At 31.0% G+C, this 18,836-nt stretch overlaps 1 protein-coding gene and 1 long non-coding RNA gene across 3 annotated transcripts in view; one reads left to right on the forward strand and one right to left on the reverse strand.

The window, feature by feature from the left end:
• Positions 1 to 18,836, reverse strand: part of LOC130673180 (uncharacterized) — a 39,610-nt gene that overhangs the window by 12,506 nt on the left and 8,268 nt on the right. The window lies entirely within an intron of this gene.
• On the forward strand, positions 1,825 to 15,048 carry LOC130673178 (lipase 1-like). 2 transcript variants are annotated; one of them, XM_057478120.1, is made up of 7 exons: positions 1,825 to 1,971; positions 2,039 to 2,219; positions 10,496 to 10,610; positions 10,677 to 10,920; positions 13,465 to 13,626; positions 13,712 to 13,939; positions 14,612 to 15,037. In XM_057478120.1, the coding sequence occupies exons 1-7, from the start codon at positions 1,891 to 1,893 to the stop codon at positions 14,768 to 14,770; spliced, it is 1,170 nt and encodes a 389-aa protein (XP_057334103.1). In that variant the 5' UTR covers positions 1,825 to 1,890; the 3' UTR covers positions 14,771 to 15,037. The 2 variants fall into 2 exon arrangements, with proteins under 2 accessions (XP_057334103.1, XP_057334104.1); XM_057478121.1 differs by lacking the exon at positions 13,465 to 13,626 and having other exon boundaries at positions 14,612 to 15,048.

The following is an 18,836-nucleotide window of genomic DNA, read 5'->3' on the forward strand; positions in this document are numbered from 1 at the left end:
CGGTTCTGGAAGGCCGAGACTTATCTTCCAGTGGCGCACTTATTAACATCAATTAATAAAGGGGCCAAACTTGGCATGGTTGAGATATACCCTGTTATGCAATGTTACTCGGATTAGTCTCATATCATTTGTAGTCAATCAAAGAACAATCATGTGGTTTTATAAAAATTCTACATTAAATTAATCTACGCAACAACTACTTTAACGATGAGCCATACACGGAAAAAAAATTCTAGTTAAATTTACAATGCTAACATCGTAATTTGTCCTATTAATTATTGTATTGGTGGACTAGACTTTTCACATCGTAATTTTTACGATAAAGGGTTGGAAATTTCATTTAAGAAATAATACTTCAGACAAATAATACGAAGTCTTAAGCTCTTTAATATAAATTACGATGTAACATCGTAAAATTTGAAGAGAAATTTTAAATAAAAGATTAAAATAATAATCATTCGGCAGTTGGATTCGAACCCGAGTCCTTTCGAGTGCGAAGTGTCCGACGCCTTGGACCACTCGGCCACTGAAGGGCCTACACTATATGTTGTTTTTAAGATCCATATAAACGACCTGCGGAGGACCCAGTTACTATTTAAAAAGTACGATGTAACATCGTACTTTTTATAGCTTCCATCGTATTATAACAGAGGCAGCACTGTAATATTTATTTTGTTAAAAAGTAAATAGAAATTTAAATGTACGAATAAATATAGTTTTTAAAGTGTAATTTTTATTTATTTTTTTTTACGATGTTAAATTGTAATTTTTGCAGTAATTTTTAATCCTAAAAGTCTTTGTTAAAATTACGATGTTAAATAGTAAAAAATATAACCCACATAATAAATTTTGAAATAAAACATTTAAAAATTGACATTAATAAAAGTCTAGTCCGAGATTACGATGTTAACATCCTAAATTTTGGTAGAATTTTTTTTCCGTGTAGATGTCAGAATCATAAATGGTTACTATCTCTAAACTTATACGATAGAAAAATTTTACAAGTAAGTTATAAGCACATATTGGTATACAAAACATTACTTGGAAAATCAAAATTAATCTGCCGAAAACAAGCCGGTTTTAACTAACTCCAGACATTAAAACTCCAAGTATCAATGCCGATTATTTAAAAAATGTAGTGGGTGACATGGAGTAAAGCACGCTTTTAGACATCAGGTGTTATCAGTTTGGTCAGTCAAGTGTTTCCAGGTTTGAAATTCTCCTGTTTTATTCCTCACCACGCAGTATAATATTTCGAACAGTAAAAATTCTTATGTCCAGAAATCATTTTTTTGCAAACTTGCAAAAAAAGCGATTAAATTTGTCGAGAACTATAGAATTTTATTCAAAACGGATGGAAACTGGGTGGAATTTTTTTGGTAAATTGAGTCATCCTATTTTCGGCCATGGTAAGGATTTTGTACTTGAAATTCTTGAACTTAGCAATATTTGAAGCAACTCAATATAGAACTTAAGAAATTTCCCAATTGCGGAACTAAGAATTACTTTAAAATATCATGGAGATATTTCGTTGCGTATTTTTCACATTCTTTGCATTTGATCATGCAAATTTTAGAGAATTCACAAACAACATCAACTTAATGATAATGTAGAATAAACTGAAACGACGACTGTGATAAATTATATCTTTTTTCAACACGTTCTACACCAAGGTAATGAGATAAACTTGTTAACTAAAATAAATAATGAGCCGTGAAATTTTCACGTACACGTTCAGAATTTAGATAAACTCAAATTATCATTACTGTGTTAATAAACATCAAGTAATTTTTGTGATTAAATATTTGGTACTCAACATTTAGCTCGTCCCATTATTCGGTAGTACCTAGTATTGCTTCAAACGCTTATCCAATAAGTTCATTTGAAATAATGTATATATTTTTACTTATTACAATTTTTTTTACGCTTTTGACAAACGTTACAAGCAATATTTTTGAAGCATGGTCAACGGTAATTTTATTAAAATTATAATAAAGTTCTAGTTCGTATTGTTAGAAACTACATAATTTATTTATAGAATAAGATATTAGAACGTGACGGATATAATAGAGAAACTCATAATATTACAACTGAAGACGGATTTATCCTGAGCTTACACCGAATTCCAGGAAAAGTTAATTCGACTCCAGTGTTGTTGATGCATGGGCTCCTTTGTGATTCTACTATATGGATTATTTTAGGAAAAAATAAGTCATTAGGTAACTGATAACACCGGCACACAAAAAAAAATAAGTTCTCTGTACTTTTGACGGGACCGATTTATTCCCATGTATTTTGACCCGCTGAATCCGAATCCGAGGTCCGTTTAACCCGTACACCCTCAGATTTTTAGAAAACTTTAAAAAACCTCAAAAATACACAAAAATCGACCGTTTTTTAAATTTATAAATTTTTTTAACCCTAACTAAGCATGATTTTTATGTATTTCGGTCCTCCACATACTAACCTGAAGTTTATTTAAAACATTAGCCATTTAAAGTCTGAGTAAATTCCAAAAAACCCCAAAAAATTGCAAAAAAGCAAAAAGATTCTTAGTATTGTGATGAAAAAAATTTTTTGAAGCATATTAAAATTTTTTTATGTTTTGGGCCAAAATATTTTTTATATATATATCACAGATCGAACAATATGATTTCTTTTATTTATTTCGATTTAAAAATTGATTTTTGTTATACCAAATTTTATTTTTTTCGATTTTTTGGGAATTTTTGCCATTTATTTAAAATTTTAGAGATGTTTGAGCCATGGATGTTCGAGAATTATATGTGACAGATAAACATACATGAAAATAATTATTTATTTAGCCCTATAAAATTTTTTTCATCACAATACTAAGAATTTTTTTGCTTTTTTGCAATTTTTTGGGGTTTTTTGGAATTTACTCAGACTTTAAATGGCTAATGTTTTAAATAAACTTCAGGTTAGTATGTGGAGGACCGAAATACATAAAAATCATGCTTAGTTAGGGTTAAAAAAGTTTATAAATTTAAAAAACGGTCGATTTTGTGTATTTTTGAGGTTTTTTAAAGTTTTCTAAAAATCTGAGGGTGTACGGGTTAAACGGACCTCGGATTCGGATTCAGCGGGTCAAAATACATGGGAATAAATCGGTCCCGTCAAAAGTACAGAGAACTTATTTTTTTTTGTGTGCCGGTGTAATTAGCGATTATTTGTTTAATATTTATAATGTACACCGTAAAAAACAAGGAGTGAATCCGGATTTTATTTCAATCGAATTTCAGTGAGTGTTGTGCTCGATGTCACCAGTTGTCTACGATATTTGATATAATGATTTCTCAAAATCAAAACTCTTCAAAATTGAATTAGAAATTTCTTCATTTATTCGAAACTAAAATCATCTCTATAATTTTGTATTTTATTACCAATGCAAGAATTTCCATCAAAAGTTGCTGGTTAGGGTACACAGTAAAAAATATTGTGTATCTGTGTTAAAAACAGTCCATGTTAAATATTTTGTGTTGATAATTATGGGTCAAATCAACACAATTCTCTGTGTTACTTAAAAATTTTTAATCAATCTACTATTCAACACTTTAAGTGTTACCTAGCACGAAAATCAATATTATCAACATTCATTAAGTGTTACTTTAAAATCAACACAAAAAAGACTTGAAGGGACAGTTAAATTGTGTTAATAAAATGTCTTTCCCTTAGAGGAAACGGTGATTGGTCCAAGCTTGGTAAACGACTGGCGCAACTCTACATAACTTTGGGACAAGAGTTAAATTGAAGCTTGGCCCAAGCCAGTCTAAGTCTCGAAATGATAACCTCCTCCCAAGCTTGGCTGCCAGACTTGTGCCACGACTGTTGCTAAATAAGCACCTATGCTTATTAAAAATAAATTGAAAAAAAAAAAAAAATATTAGTAGACATGTGCGGGATGGTAACATATGGAAATAAATTTGTACACAGAGAAATCAGGTGGATCGATGAAACTAATTTTTTTTTTGCATTTGCTGGGTCTCGAACCTGGTCCTTCATGACTGCTAGGCAAGCGTCTTATCCACTAGGCTGTTACGCTGTTCACAGAAGCCAGGAGTTTTTAGGTACCATTTGTTATTTAGACTGGTAAACTAAGGCTTGTCACTTGTATGATGGCTGAACCTTGTCCCAAGACTGGCAAACCAAGGCTTGTCACTTGAGTATTGGCTGAACATTGGCCCAAGACTAGCAAACCAAGGCTTGTCACTTGAGCATTGGCTGAACCTTGTCCCAAGACGGGCAAACCAAGGCTTGTCACTTGAGCATTGGCTGAATCTTGTCCCAAGACCGGCAAACCAAGGCTTGTCACTTGAGTATTGGCTGAATCTTGGCCCAAGACTGGCAAACCAAGACTCGTCACTTGAACGTTGGTCGGATCTCGGACCAACCTTGGGAGGCCGAGCCTCGGTAGCCCAGTGTTGTGCCAAGACTGGCTCCGTTGTCAATATTTTTTTTCCTACAAGGGTTCTTCTATTCACGCGGGAAGCGCCATTAAGCATCAGTTTTGCTTGGATAGTTGTTATTTTTGTGAGATTGATTGTATTTATTTTCAATTAAACATAAAAAAAACAAAGCTGACGAAGTTTATGATTCGTATAGCTTAAAAAAAAAAAAAAATATTTAAGAAATTTTATCTGTGGCTTTTTTATTTTTCTACGTGCGCACATTTTGAGTTTTCATTTTTATTTCATAATTGATTTATTTATAAAAAAATTCAAAAATTGTTAACTGTCTGCTAACTTGAGGATCATGTTCACTATCACAAAATAGTTCAATGTTAAATTAGTAGTTTATCTATCGAGTGCAATCGTGTTTAAGTGTAAAGATTGGTGCCCGAGTCGAAGGCGAGGGTACCAACACACGAGCGTCTTAGACTCGATTGTACTAGATAAATACATTAGTTTTTGTGACAGATATTTGAAATTTACTACATTTAGTGCCTATAAATGGCAGGTTATAAATCCGCGTTTATTTATTTGGTAAGATTGTTTTGAGTATTTGTTGAAAATTAGAGAGAAGTCGGTAAGTGGACGAATTAAAATGATGATAAATTTTGTCGGTTACCTGCGTTAATATCCCCGGACAAAATATCCCCGACAAAATATCCACGACAAAATATCCCCCGACATAATATCCACGCGACAAAATATCCCCGCGACAAAATATCTCCAGTCAAAATATCTCAGGATAAAATATCTTCATGACAAATTATATGTAGACAAAATATCCACGAATATTTACGTTGACCAAAATTTTTAATAAAAGCAATTTAAAATAATAAGAAAGAAATAAGTATAAAACGTTAAAGATTATATTGAACTTCTTTACTAACATTAATAAAAATAATTGAATTGAAATACAAAAAAACGTAAACTTATTGATTAATTTAATTACTGTAAGTAATGTAATCTATTATCAACTATAAGTAATTACCAACTATTTAAGGTCACTTTTCATCAATAGTTTTAGTCAAATTTAATATTAATCATAAATATCTGAATGCATCCGTTTGCAATAAAATTGTGCTCTTTTTTCAGAGGTTTTGGGTAAGTGTAATTACAAAAATATATTAACACACATACATACAATAGTACGTGTCCTTTTTTTCAAGCATTTTGTGTGTGTGTAAATACATAAATATCTGAATGCATCCGTTTGCAATAAAATTGTGCCCTTTTTTCAGAGGTTTTGGGTGTGTGTAATCACAAAAATATATGAACACACATACGTGCAATAGGACGTGTCTTTTTTGCAGGTATTTTGTGTGTGTGTAAATACAAAAATATCTTAACGCATCCACTTGTAATAAAATTATGCCCTTTTTTCACAAATTTCTTCATCGATTATTCAACGATAGGGATATTTTGTCAACATATATTTTGTCATGAAGATATTTTATCCTGAGATATTTTGTCTGGAGATATTTTGTCGCGGGGATATTTTGTCGCGTGGATATTATGTCGGGGGATATTTTGTCGTGGATATTTTGTCGGGGATATTTTGTCCGGAGATATTAACGCGTGTCACCAATTTTGTCACAAGATGGCTCGTTAAGTTACTTCGATATTTTTTGGTCGTTTGCTATCGCACATGTAACCAAAAAATATTTTTTGATCCGATGATGACGGCACTAGTACACGGAAAGAAAATTATGGGAAGTTTTGCTATGCATTATGGGAATGGTTCCCATAATGGTATGGGAATAGTACCTATACTACTATAGGAATGGTTCCCATATATTATGGGAACCATGCCCGTAATAGTATGAGACTAGTTCCCATACCATTATGGGAATGGTTCCTATAATATAATCGGAACCATTCCCATATCATTATGGGAACCATTCCTATAATGGTATGGGAATCATTCCCATACTATTATGGGAATGGTTCCCATATTGGTATAGGAACTATTCCTATAATATTATGGGAACTATTCCCATAATAGTATGGGAACCATCCCTATAATATTATAAAATTTTTTTTTGCACAATAGTGTAGAAATTTCCCAAAATTTGAATTTTCTTGAATGTTTTGTGCTGACAAAAAATTCTTGTTAAAAATTTTAATGTTTTTTTGCCAAATACGATTTTTTTTTTCAATGTTTGAATTTTTGTTTTTATGTTTAATAATATTTCTGTGTATTGTAGAAGTGATTATCACACTTCTTTAAATTAATTTTTTCATGATAATATGGGAACCATTCCCATAATATTATAGGAATGGTTCCTATAATAGTATGGGAACTATTCCCATAATATTATCGGAATGATTCCCATAATGGTTTACGAACCATTCCAATTGCATTATGGGAACCATTCCCATAATATTATGGGAATAGTTCCCATACTATTATAGGAACCATTCCCATAAATTATAGGAATGATTCCCATAATATTATAGAAAGTGTTCCTATAAATTACAGGAACCATTCCTATAATTATAGGAACCATTCCTATAGCGTTATGGGTATCATTCCCATAATTATAAGAACCGCTCCCATAATTAATGGTCGTAATTCCTATGATGGTATAGGACATTGTAGAAGTGATTATCACACTTCTTTAAATTAATTTTTTCATGATAATATGGGAACCATTCCCATAATATTATAGGAATGGTTCCTATAATAGTATGGGAACCATTCCCATAATATTATAGGAATGGTTCCTATAATAGTATGGGAACTATTCCCATAATATTATCGGAATGATTCCCATAATGGTTTACGAACCATTCCAATTGCATTATGGGAACCATTCCCATAATATTATGGGAATAGTTCCCATACTATTATAGGAACCATTCCCATAAATTATAGGAATGATTCCCATAATATTATAGAAAGTGTTCCTATAAATTACAGGAACCATTCCTATAATTATAGGAACCATTCCTATAGCGTTATGGGTATCATTCCCATAATTATAAGAACCGCTCCCATAATTAATGGTCGTAATTCCTATGATGGTATAGGACATTGTAGAAGTGATTATCACACTTCTTTAAATTAATTTTTTCATGATAATATGGGAACCATTCCCATAATATTATAGGAATGGTTCCTATAATAGTATGGGAACCATTCCCATAATATTATAGGAATGGTTCCTATAATAGTATGGGAACTATTCCCATAATATTATCGGAATGATTCCCATAATGGTTTACGAACCATTCCAATTGCATTATGGGAACCATTCCCATAATATTATGGGAATAGTTCCCATACTATTATAGGAACCATTCCCATAAATTATAGGAATGATTCCCATAATATTATAGAAAGTGTTCCTATAAATTACAGGAACCATTCCTATAATTATAGGAACCATTCCTATAGCGTTATGGGTATCATTCCCATAATTATAGGAACCGCTCCCATAATTAATGGTCGTAATTCCTATGATGGTATAGGACAAAATTTCACAAAATTATGGGAACCGCTGCCATAATTTTCTTTCCGTGTAGAGCGATTAGGAATGTTTTTACCAGCTGTATCTTATCTAATATTTTTAGCTGCCGGCTGTAGGCGCTAAATGTCGTAGATTTCAAGTGTCGGTCACAAAATAAAATGTAAAAGTTACCATTTTTTTTTTGTCGAATTGTTGTTGAAATTTTAACACAAATTTTGTGTTGAAATTCAAGATAAACAGTATGTGTTGAAAAAGAACCCAAATATTGTGTGGACCGTTTCTAACATACAAATTGTGTTGATTTTAACACAATATTTTTTACTGTGCACTGATCACAAGAATCTTTTGACGGATTCATGGAATTGCCCAAGATGGCTTATACAAGACAATCTTGTAGTAGTCTTTTGCTATTTTTATGAAAGTATTTTGCGGAAGAGCCTGAGGTGTCTTCGTCTTTACATACCTATTAATTTGTCCTAAGATGTTAATGCAAGATTCTACGACAAGATTGTTGCAGGACTTGCCCATGATATTGTACAAAAGAACATTAAAGATGTCTTGCTCAAGATGTGTTAGTAAAGTAACTTACGCGTATCTCGAGCGAATCTTCCAACAGAAATTACTTGCAGACACTAACGCATATTTTGTACCAGATCTTGTCAAGAAGTATCATAGGAATATACAACGCAGGAAAAATTACTATTCTAACATAGGAACGATTGTATGCTAACGTAGAAATTTTTCCTATGTTGACATAGTAGTTTATACTAAATAAACATAGGAAAAGTTCCTATGGAACATAGTATTTTTTTCCTGTATGTCCATAGGGAATTTTCCTGTGTTGACATAGGAAGGATTCCTATGCCCACACAGTAATAGTTACTATGCCAACATAGGAAAAATAACTGTTTTTTTTTATCCGTGTACTCCCTTATAGGAAGAAAAAATAGGCCCAAGCTTGGCCGAGGATTGGCGCAAGACTTATTAACTCTGGGGAAAGCTTGAAATCCAAGCTTGGCCCAAGTCTGTCTAAGCATCGAAATGATAACACCCAGCCAAGCTTGAGTGGCAGTGTTGTGCCAAGACTGCATCTTAGTATTGGCCCAATATCGAGAGCAAGTATTGTGACAAGATTGTTGCTAAATAAGCACCTATGCTTATTAAAAATAAATTAAAAAAAAAAAATATTAGTAGACATGTACGTGATGGTAACATATGGAAATAAATTTGTACACAGAGAAATCAGGTGGATCGATTAAATTAATTTTTTTTTGCATTTGCTGGGTCTCGAACCTGGTCCTTCATGGCTGCTAGGCAAGCGTCTTATCCACTAGGCTGTTACGCTATTCACAGAAGCCAGGGGTTTTTAGGTACCATTTGTTATTTATACTGGTAAACCAAGGCTTGTCACTTGAATAATGGCTGAACCTTGTCCCAAGACTGGCAAAGCAAGGTTTGTCACTTGAGTATTGGCTGAATCTTGGCCCAAGACTGGCAAACCAAGGCTTGTCAATTAAATGTCTGTTGAATTTTGGCCCAAGACTGGCAAACCAAGGCTTGCCACTTGAGCATTGGCTGAACCTTGTCCCAAGACTGGCAAACCAAGACTCGTCACTTGAAGGTTGGTCGGATCTCAAACCAACGTGGGAGGCCGAGCCTCGGTAGCCCAGTATTGTGCCAAGACTGGTCTCATTGTCAATATTTTTTTTCCTACAAGGGCTACACTGAAAAAAATAATCGCTAGCTGCTAGGGATTACTTTCTTTAGCAGCTAGCGATTAAAAATCGTTAGCTGCAAGCGATCATTTCGCTAACAGCTAGCGATTTCTCCGCTAGCAGGTAGCGATTGAAAATCGCTTGTTGGAAGCGATTTTTTCGCTAGCCGCTAGCGTTTTTTTCGTAAGCAGGCAGCGATTAAAAATCGCTAGCCGGAAGCGATTTTTTCGCTCGAAGCTAACGATTTTTTCGCTAGTGGCTAGCACGGTGTACAGCAGCTAGCGATTATTTTTTTCAGTGTATGAGAAAAATTAACACATGGCACCCGACCAATAAAAAATATTCAGTGTTTAATGAAAAAGTTGATAAGGTCAATACTAGGGATTTAAGGGTGTTTATTTTGAGCATGTATTCTATAAATGCTCTTAATTTATCATCTGCAAGAAAACACACATAGAAGTTTCACAATTGCTCTGTATTTTTGTGTCTCCATTTTAATAAAATTTTCACTTTACGTTTATCTGTTGTGGAAATTATAATTTATGCGATTGTTTATATGTTATTTCTTATTAATTTGAAATTTTGAGTAAAGAATTTGGAAAAACTTCATCAAATTCTTGCAAGCAGAATGATTTCGGAGTGATGTGGATTTTCTTTCAATCCGCATTCTATACGATCTGCAGTTTTTATATCAAAATAAAATCCTCTCCAAAAAAAATTTCACCCCGAGAGGATTGAACGAATAAAAAATAATCTGCTCCGCATTCAATCCGGATTTAATCTGTGTTTATTCCGTAAATTTTTTATAATGCATTTATTTAGACATAATATTTTTCTGTAGCATATTTGTTAGCCGACAAAGGGTACGATGTTTGGCTAGGAAATTCCAGAGGAAGTACCTATGGGATGTCTCACGTTAACTTAACGACTAGAGATTTTAAATTTTGGGATTTTAGGTAAATTAAAAATTATTATAATTTTATATATTGGCTTTTTAAATTGAATCCTTAATTTATTTTTAGCTTCAATGAAATGGGTGTCTACGATTTACCAGCAACAATAAATTATATTACAAACATAACAAAACAAAAAGTCATTGTTATTGGACACTCGCAAGGCACGAGGATTAATTTTATAATGGAGTCTGAACGTCCGGAAATTACTGAAAAAGTTAAAGCGTTAATTTGCCTTGCCCCCGTTGCTTTTTTAAGACATGTAGAACCCCACGTTCAAAAGTTTAGCTTCTTTCTTGCTCAGTTTCTAAATGTGAGCTATTTTTTTATTTTTGATTCATTATTATAGTAATAGTATATTGTGTGGCTAGGGATGAGACAGGACGATTTCGAATTAGGGTGAAATTTGCTGACATCACCCGCAGTCTGAAATTGACTTTCATTCTACGTCACACTATATTTGTCATGACTATTTGCACTGAAACTTCAAGTTTTAATGCCAGCAGCCAATCAGAATAAAGTCAATCCAAGATCAATAGAGTGATCAGTTATTAGCGAAAGCGTAAATTGCAATGTTCAAATTCCCTAATTAAAAATATTCATTGAAAAGTATTGAAAAAGATGAGAATTGAATCCTTTTGAATCCATTCTATACCCAAAGGTTTTTATTTGGACATAAAATTAATACTTTTCAATCCAAAAATAATATAAGAATTTCTAAACTTCCGAGGAATACCAAAAAAGTTTCGGATTTCAGAGTCACGTATGGGATTGAAAAGGTTTCAAATGAATTGAAATTTTTGAATCTTTCTGAATCTTTTTCAATACCAAAAAAGTCCGATATTTCGGATCGAGTGCAGGATTGAAAAGAATTCAGATGAATTGAAGTTTTTGAATCTTTCTGAATCCTTCTCAATACCAAAATAGTCCGATATTGAAAGGTATTGAAATGATGAACGATCGAATTCTTTTCAATACTTTTGAATTCCATTTTAAGAATTAGAAAGTATTCAAATGATCGAAATTTCAATTCCATTCAATACTTTCCAAAACCTCCGTAGAATTGAGAAGAATTAAAATAATTTTCAATCCATTTCAATGAATATTTTTAATCAGGGTTATGGTTCAGCAGAAACAGTAAATAGTAAATTATACACCAAGGGAAAAAGTAGGACACCCTAATCCGCATATTTGCCACATTATATAATACGCGTGGGTTGAAATGTCCTACTTTCCTCCCTTGGCGTGTAATATAGTAATTTCTGCCTGATGACTGAAGGAATTCGCAATTTATGCATACGCTGACATTTTTGGGCTGAATTGTTTTGAAATTGGCTTATTTCGACTGGCTGTGAAGGCACTGAAAGTTTCGATACTGGTATAGTCAAATTCGAATAAGTCTGATTCCATTAAGTCTAAAGTTCTCCTCAATTTTGACCCCCACTACCCCCGTTGTCTTCCACCCGATGCTAAACGTTTTTATGTCTCTGTATATATTAATGCATCATTCATATAGATATCGCGTTACTAGAACCATAAGGGCGTGTCTCAATTTATACGCCTTTTTGGTTCTGCAGAACCAAAAGGGCGGATAAAAAAATTTTTTTTTGCATTAATCAATGTAAAAATGATGAAAACATTAAAATCTATGGAAAAAACGAAAAAAAAAAAATTTTTTTATTTTACGCCCTTTTGGGTTTAAGAAATAATTTTTTTCAAGTCATAAGGGCGTATCCTGTTTTTTCGGTTTATTATCAATTATAGGTCAGAGTAAGGAAAAAAATTGCAAAGGTAATAAAAATGATCACTCCACAACTTAATTTATCTGAACAAATATTTATTTAAGTAAAAAAACGAATTTCTTTATTTAATTTTGATCGAATCTTAAGTTTGTTATAATTTTTTTAATTCAACAATTAATGTAAAAAATATGTATAATTCGAGAATGAAAAAAATGCATTTAAAAAATTCTAAATTCTATGAGTGCTATGAAATTTAATTTAATCAAATTAAAAAAATTTGTTTTTTTTTTATACCAATCATAAATAAATAAATAAAAATAAATAAAAAAAATAAATAAATGCACTTTCAAATTTTTCAATTTTTCAAAAGTGCATTTTTTCATTTTTCAATCAAGAATTGATTTTTTGTTTTCTGTTTTTTTTTTTTTCCATCGATATTATAAAAATTTAATTTTTAGCAATGGTAACAGTTTATAAATTTTTTTATTATCATCAAGTTATGTTCTAAAAAAAATTAAAAAATCTTTTTTTTTATAATCTTAGGTACAGATGATCCTGACGATGGCGATGGCATAGGACTAATACCCTAATGAATTTATTTTTTCTTTAATTTTCATTCGTTTTTTCACTTAAATAAATATTTGTTCATATAAATTAAATTGTGGAGTGATAATTTTTATTACCCTCGCAATTTTTTTTTTTACTCTGACCTATAATTGATAATAAATCGAAAAAACAGGATACACCCATATGACTTTAAAAAAAATTTTTCTTAAAACCGAAAGGGCGTATAACAAAAAAATTTTTTTTTTTTCGTTTTTTCCATAGATTTTAATGTTTTCAACATTTTTACATTGATTGGAGCAAAAAAAAATTTTTTTATATGTCCTTTTGGTTCTGCAGGATCAAACGGGCGTATAATTTGAGATACGCCCTTCTGGTTCTAGTAACGCGATATATAACAGCACATGCGTGATAGTTTACTCTTGAAAGAAGAAGGGGAATTCGATAAGTTAAAATTTCTGCTCTTTTATCGGCTGTCTGTCAAACTTAATGGAATTTGACTTTAGAATGATGAAAAATTTGTAATCTTTTTTTGTTTTTTTTTTTTGTAGCTTTACCGTGAATTGGGAATTATGAATTATTTTGGGGTCCTAACCCGACTATATCAAACGATATATTCTCTTGGATGTAGACTACCCATAATACAACAAATGGATTTCTGTCGAATTTTAAATTTTTCCATTATGGGACCTGAAAATGAACAGCTTATTGATGTGATTCGAAATATTTACAAAACTTATAATGATTTTCTAAAAAATGAATAATTTTGTTTCTTAAGCTTTTTATTAATTTTTTCAGAGTACTTTACAACCAATTCTATCAAACTTCCCAGCAGGGACATCATCTAAAAATATACGTCATTTTTTACAAGGAATAACATCGCAAACGTTTTCTAAATACGATTACGGTGAAACTAAAAATTTAGAAATTTACAATTCTTCAAAACCACCTGAGTATAATTTATCGAGAGTAACTTCTCCAGTTGCTTTAATATATTCTGAGGGTGACTGGTATACAGATCCAATGGTAAAGAAAAGCATCACATAAATAATTAACTATTACAGTCGAATTCCATTAAGTCTGACTGCTAGTCGATGGAAGAGCGGAAATTTCTTGGAAATTCAGTCTTTACAGCGTAAAAAAAAGCGCATGTGCTGTTACATTCACGTGAATATAACTCTTGTCTGATTAAAGACTCCGATTGAAACCAATGAATTCTGATTGAAAGTCTATCGGATTTCAATCGGAACCAATCGGAATTCAGCGGTTTCAATCGGAGTTTTTAATCAGGGTTACTTATGTCCCTGATTAAAAACTCCGATTGAATCTGATTGAAAAATTCTAATCAGATTTAATCGGAAATTTCGGATTAACTATGAATCTGATTAAAAAATTTTAATCGGATTTAGTCGGGAAATCGGCTGAAGTTTAATCGAATACTTGGAATGCTCCCGAGCGATTCTGATTGAATGGTTGAATCTGCTAGAATCGGATTGTAATCCGATTAAGTTTCGATCAGATTCAATCGGATTCAATCGGAGTTTTTAATCAAGGATACAAACGTGTATCATCGGGTGGGAGACAGTCTAACTCGTAGTAGAGGTCAATATTGAGCGGAACTCCAGACTTAATGGAATCAGACTTATTGGAATTCGACTACAGCTGAAAAAATCCGAGCACTAAACTATGATTTACTAGGATGTGGATGCATTATCTGAACAACTGCCGAATGTGGTCGACAAATATAAAGTGAGCTATCAAAAATTTAGCCACATGGACTTTTTATGGGCCAAAGATGCTAAATCATTAGTTTATGATCACGTTATAGAACTTGTTAAGAACTTTACTGACTCATAAGTCATCCAAAAATAATTGTCTTTTTTAATATAATTTAATATAATTTAATATAATAAGTAAATAACTGAAATTGGTTTTAGTCAAAATAATAAATTGTTTGCCTTTTGTACAAAACCATGAAATTATGAATCAGAATCATTATAAATTTCCAACTTCAAATATTCTTAAATCAGCTTTGATTGGAAAGTATTCATGTAGTTTAGATTTGATTCAAATAATAAAGTTGGCTGGTTTTTCTGAGCATATTTATTTACCATACTCTTACGCCTTTATTTTTCGGCTCTAAAATCTGCTTTAAAACGATAGACGTACTCTGAACAATGACTTTTTGTTATAAAATAGGAGGCTTTTGCGCCTATTATTTTTGACCTCTTGTAATGTTTTGATAACTATCTTCCACGCCTTCTTTATGAAAAAGTCGTTATTAAAAATGTTCATCATAGATGCCTATTATCCCTATTAGCCACTAACACGACCAACCATCCTCAGAAAACTCTCCATAACACCCGTTTCCATGACAGCAATCTCCATAGCAACCGTTGCTATGGCGACAGTCGCCATATTAACCATTTCCATGACGACTATAAGCAGTGACACCAATTTTTTTAGGATAAATAGATAATTATATATAAGCATATAAAACTTAATCTAGTAATTTTATAAAGTTATATATAACTTTATATGAAATCATATCAATTTTTGTAAAGTCCTCACGAGAGTATATTAATTCTGGTAAGAATTGTATAAGGTCATATAAGCTTTTAGGTAATTATATATAATCATTATATATTTTTATGTAAAAAATATTCACCTGAAGTTTTAAATACCCTGATCACCAATTATAATAATAATTATTATTATTAGTATTATTATTATTATTATTATTATTATTATTATTATTATTATTATTATTATTATTATTATTATTATTATTATTATTATTATTATTATTATTATTTGTTTATGAAAAAAGTGATATCTAAGATATAAAAAGTCTATCTAAATTATAAGTCAATGCTTCAAAAGTACTAAATAAAGTCAATTACATATACATATAGTTTGAGTCAAAATTATTTTATTTCAACGGTCAATTAATTGGAGAACAGTCGGTCATTTATTGGGTTCCCCCGGTCAATAATTGGTGATTTTGATAAATTAACATTTAACCCTTCGTCACTCGCTCAATGAGCGCGGCGCCGCCTTTTTTACAATTATGCAATTTTCTCATAATTACGGTGACGGATGACGTCGAAAAATTAGAATGCTTGAATTAGACATTCTAAAAGAATTTCTAGCATTAGCCGCTCCTAAGAAATAAATTATTTTGTTAAAAAAAAATATTTTCATGCGAAAGAAATTGAAAAGCGGCGCGACGCCGCCCAGTGCGAGTTAGTAACCAAATGTCCGCCGCGCGCTGCTGCCAACTTGTGTGTGGTAATATTCTCTTGCACGATATAGATATATAAATATTTAGGTTTGACATTTAGGTATTCTCTCTTAATAGAGATACATTTTTTATTAATAATTAAGAATAATTCTACGCGTAATAAGTATTTTGTCACAAACAAAGATATGTTATTTTAATATTAATTATTATATTCACAAATATATATTTATATTATATGTAATTTGTGTATAATATTCAAGAAGAATTTCGAGGTTATAACCACAACAGGTAATTGAATTTTATTTTGTTTTTAATTAATTTTGAGTTAAAATAATGAAAAAATTCTAGGAACAATAGAAGCATTATTAATAATTATAGAATTAATAATATTAACAACAATAATAATAATAATATCAACAATAAATAATTTATTAAAATACATTTGAGTAATAATTTTATGAGCAAGCGATTTTTTTAATAAAATTGTTGTTAAAAAAAATTTAATTTTAATTGAAACGGAGTAATTCCTAATAAAAAAAATTAAAAACAAAATGGAAAATCTATCTTTTATTTTTTAATTTCGATAAATTAATTATTAAAAAAAATTTCATTCAGATTTTTTTTTATATAGATTTAGCAATCTGAAAAATGTGGCAACAGCGCGCTTGATTTAACACGGCGGCGCAGCGCTCACCGCGCGAGTGACGAAGGATGAAAAAGTGATGCGGGTGACAAAGGGTTAAATAATAAAATTGATATATTTTCGATAATTATTAATAAAAATAGAATGAGATTATCAATAATCAAGTATTCAACTATAATAAAATCCACTATTTATTTCAGCTAATAACTTAATACTCATTTTATCCCTGGCGGTTTTGAATTACCCTGGAAACACCCTGGGAGTGGAAACACGGTGGAATCACAATGGATCCAGGGTGGTTACACGGTGGGTTTGTGCCATTTTGCCACCGTGTATACACGGTGGTTACACGGTGTTTCCACGATGTATTCACCGAGATTCCACGGTGTATCCACGGTGATTATGCGGTGTACACGGATCTGGCCAATTTTCATACATGGCCATGTATGATTCATTTTTCACGGGAGACGTATAATTATAATAAAAAAGTCTGTTTTTAGTCTAAACGCGATTTAAAACAGACTAAATATCATACGAAAATAAGTCTGATATTGGCCTGGATAATGACTAGTGCGGACAAAAACAGATTAAATTTCTATATAAAATAAATATGATTTATAAACTTGAATTAAAGAAAAAAAATTTGAATTTGTCATTTATTTTAAAACTGATCTTATTTTTTGACCCGGGTCATAACTTTTTCATATTGAAACTAGAACGTGATATCTATTCTATAATTATTATTATTACCATCACGACATTGACATGAAATTTGTTCAATGGCGGGAACTATTAGTATAAATGGACGACCAAATCAATCAACCGTATCATAGTGAATTTAGTTTGAGTATTATATTACTTCTAATTATAAGTATAATATCTTAAAATGTTGACTAAATTGATTATCGTAGTTCTGTCTTCTTGTATATTTCTTCAGGTATTGTTCGATTTCGTTACAAATTTTTTATATATTAATTTTTTTTTTTTTTCCAATTTCAAATTTCACTTGAAACGTATTTTTTACATCTCCTTTTTCAATAATTTGATTTTACATTTAACTAATTGACGAGTGTTCAAATTTTTAGTAAACTTCTATGGAGAATCAATTAATTTGTTACTTGAATTTTTAATACAATATTAACAAATAATATTGATCGTCTATGAAATTTCTTCATGAAATAAATTTTACATTATCTCGGGTCAAAAAATTAGATCTGTTTTAAAATGAATGATAAATTCAAATATTTTTCCTTTAATTCAAGTTTATAAATCGTATTTATTTTATATAAGAATTTAATCTGTTTTTGCCCGTACTATTCCTTATCCAGGCTAATATCAGACTTATTCTCGTATGATATTTAGTCTGTTTTAAATCACGTTTAGACTAAAAACAGACTTTTTTTATTATAATTATTGGTCTGTGTTCAATTGTTTTTAAGGACAAAAACAGACTCTATTAAGGTTTATAATAATAATAATAATAATAATCTAGATTTATTAATTTATTTTAATTTTCTTGATATTTAAAACATGCTAATGCGCTTCCATAATTAGATGTTACACGGAGAAAAATGTTGGCTCGAAACCTACCAATTTTTACAATGCTGTCGACTAAACTTGAAACAGGGAGTAAAGCATCCAAAAAATTATTGTGCTCTTACAAAAAATGATTATACTGTATCACATTACTTATTACGCGCGAGAAACTTATCGATGAGCTTCAATATCAATTACTTCCATACCTTATAATAATTTTGATGCAGCATAATAATTTTTCATAAGAGCATAGTAATTTTTTGGATACTTTACTTTCTGTTTCAAGTTTGGTCGACAGCATAATTAAAATTGGTAGATTTCGAGCCAACATTTTTTTCCGTAGCACAAAAATTTTGATGTTTTCTAATGACAAAATATTTTCAATTTTATCCACTAAATAAGAGAAAATTCTTGACATTTTAAGAGTTGCTTTATCACTTTTATTTAATGATATAAATATTCAATGAAGACAACTAAAAAATTAAGCTGTCAAATTTTCA

The sequence above is a fragment of the Microplitis mediator genome, chromosome 8 (assembly GCF_029852145.1).
Source record: "Microplitis mediator isolate UGA2020A chromosome 8, iyMicMedi2.1, whole genome shotgun sequence".
NCBI classification, from domain to species: domain Eukaryota; kingdom Metazoa; phylum Arthropoda; class Insecta; order Hymenoptera; family Braconidae; genus Microplitis; species Microplitis mediator.

Coding starts and splice junctions, on each gene's coding strand:
- LOC130673178 (XM_057478120.1), top strand. CDS start 1,891: ATGTATATATTTTTACTTATTACAATTTTTTTTACGCTTTTGACAAAC. Junction 2,220..10,495: donor AGGAAAAAATAAGTCATTAG/GTAACTGATAAC, acceptor ATTTTTCTGTAG/CATATTTGTTAGCCGACAAA. Junction 10,611..10,676: donor TTTAAATTTTGGGATTTTAG/GTAAATTAAAAA, acceptor ATTTATTTTTAG/CTTCAATGAAATGGGTGTCT.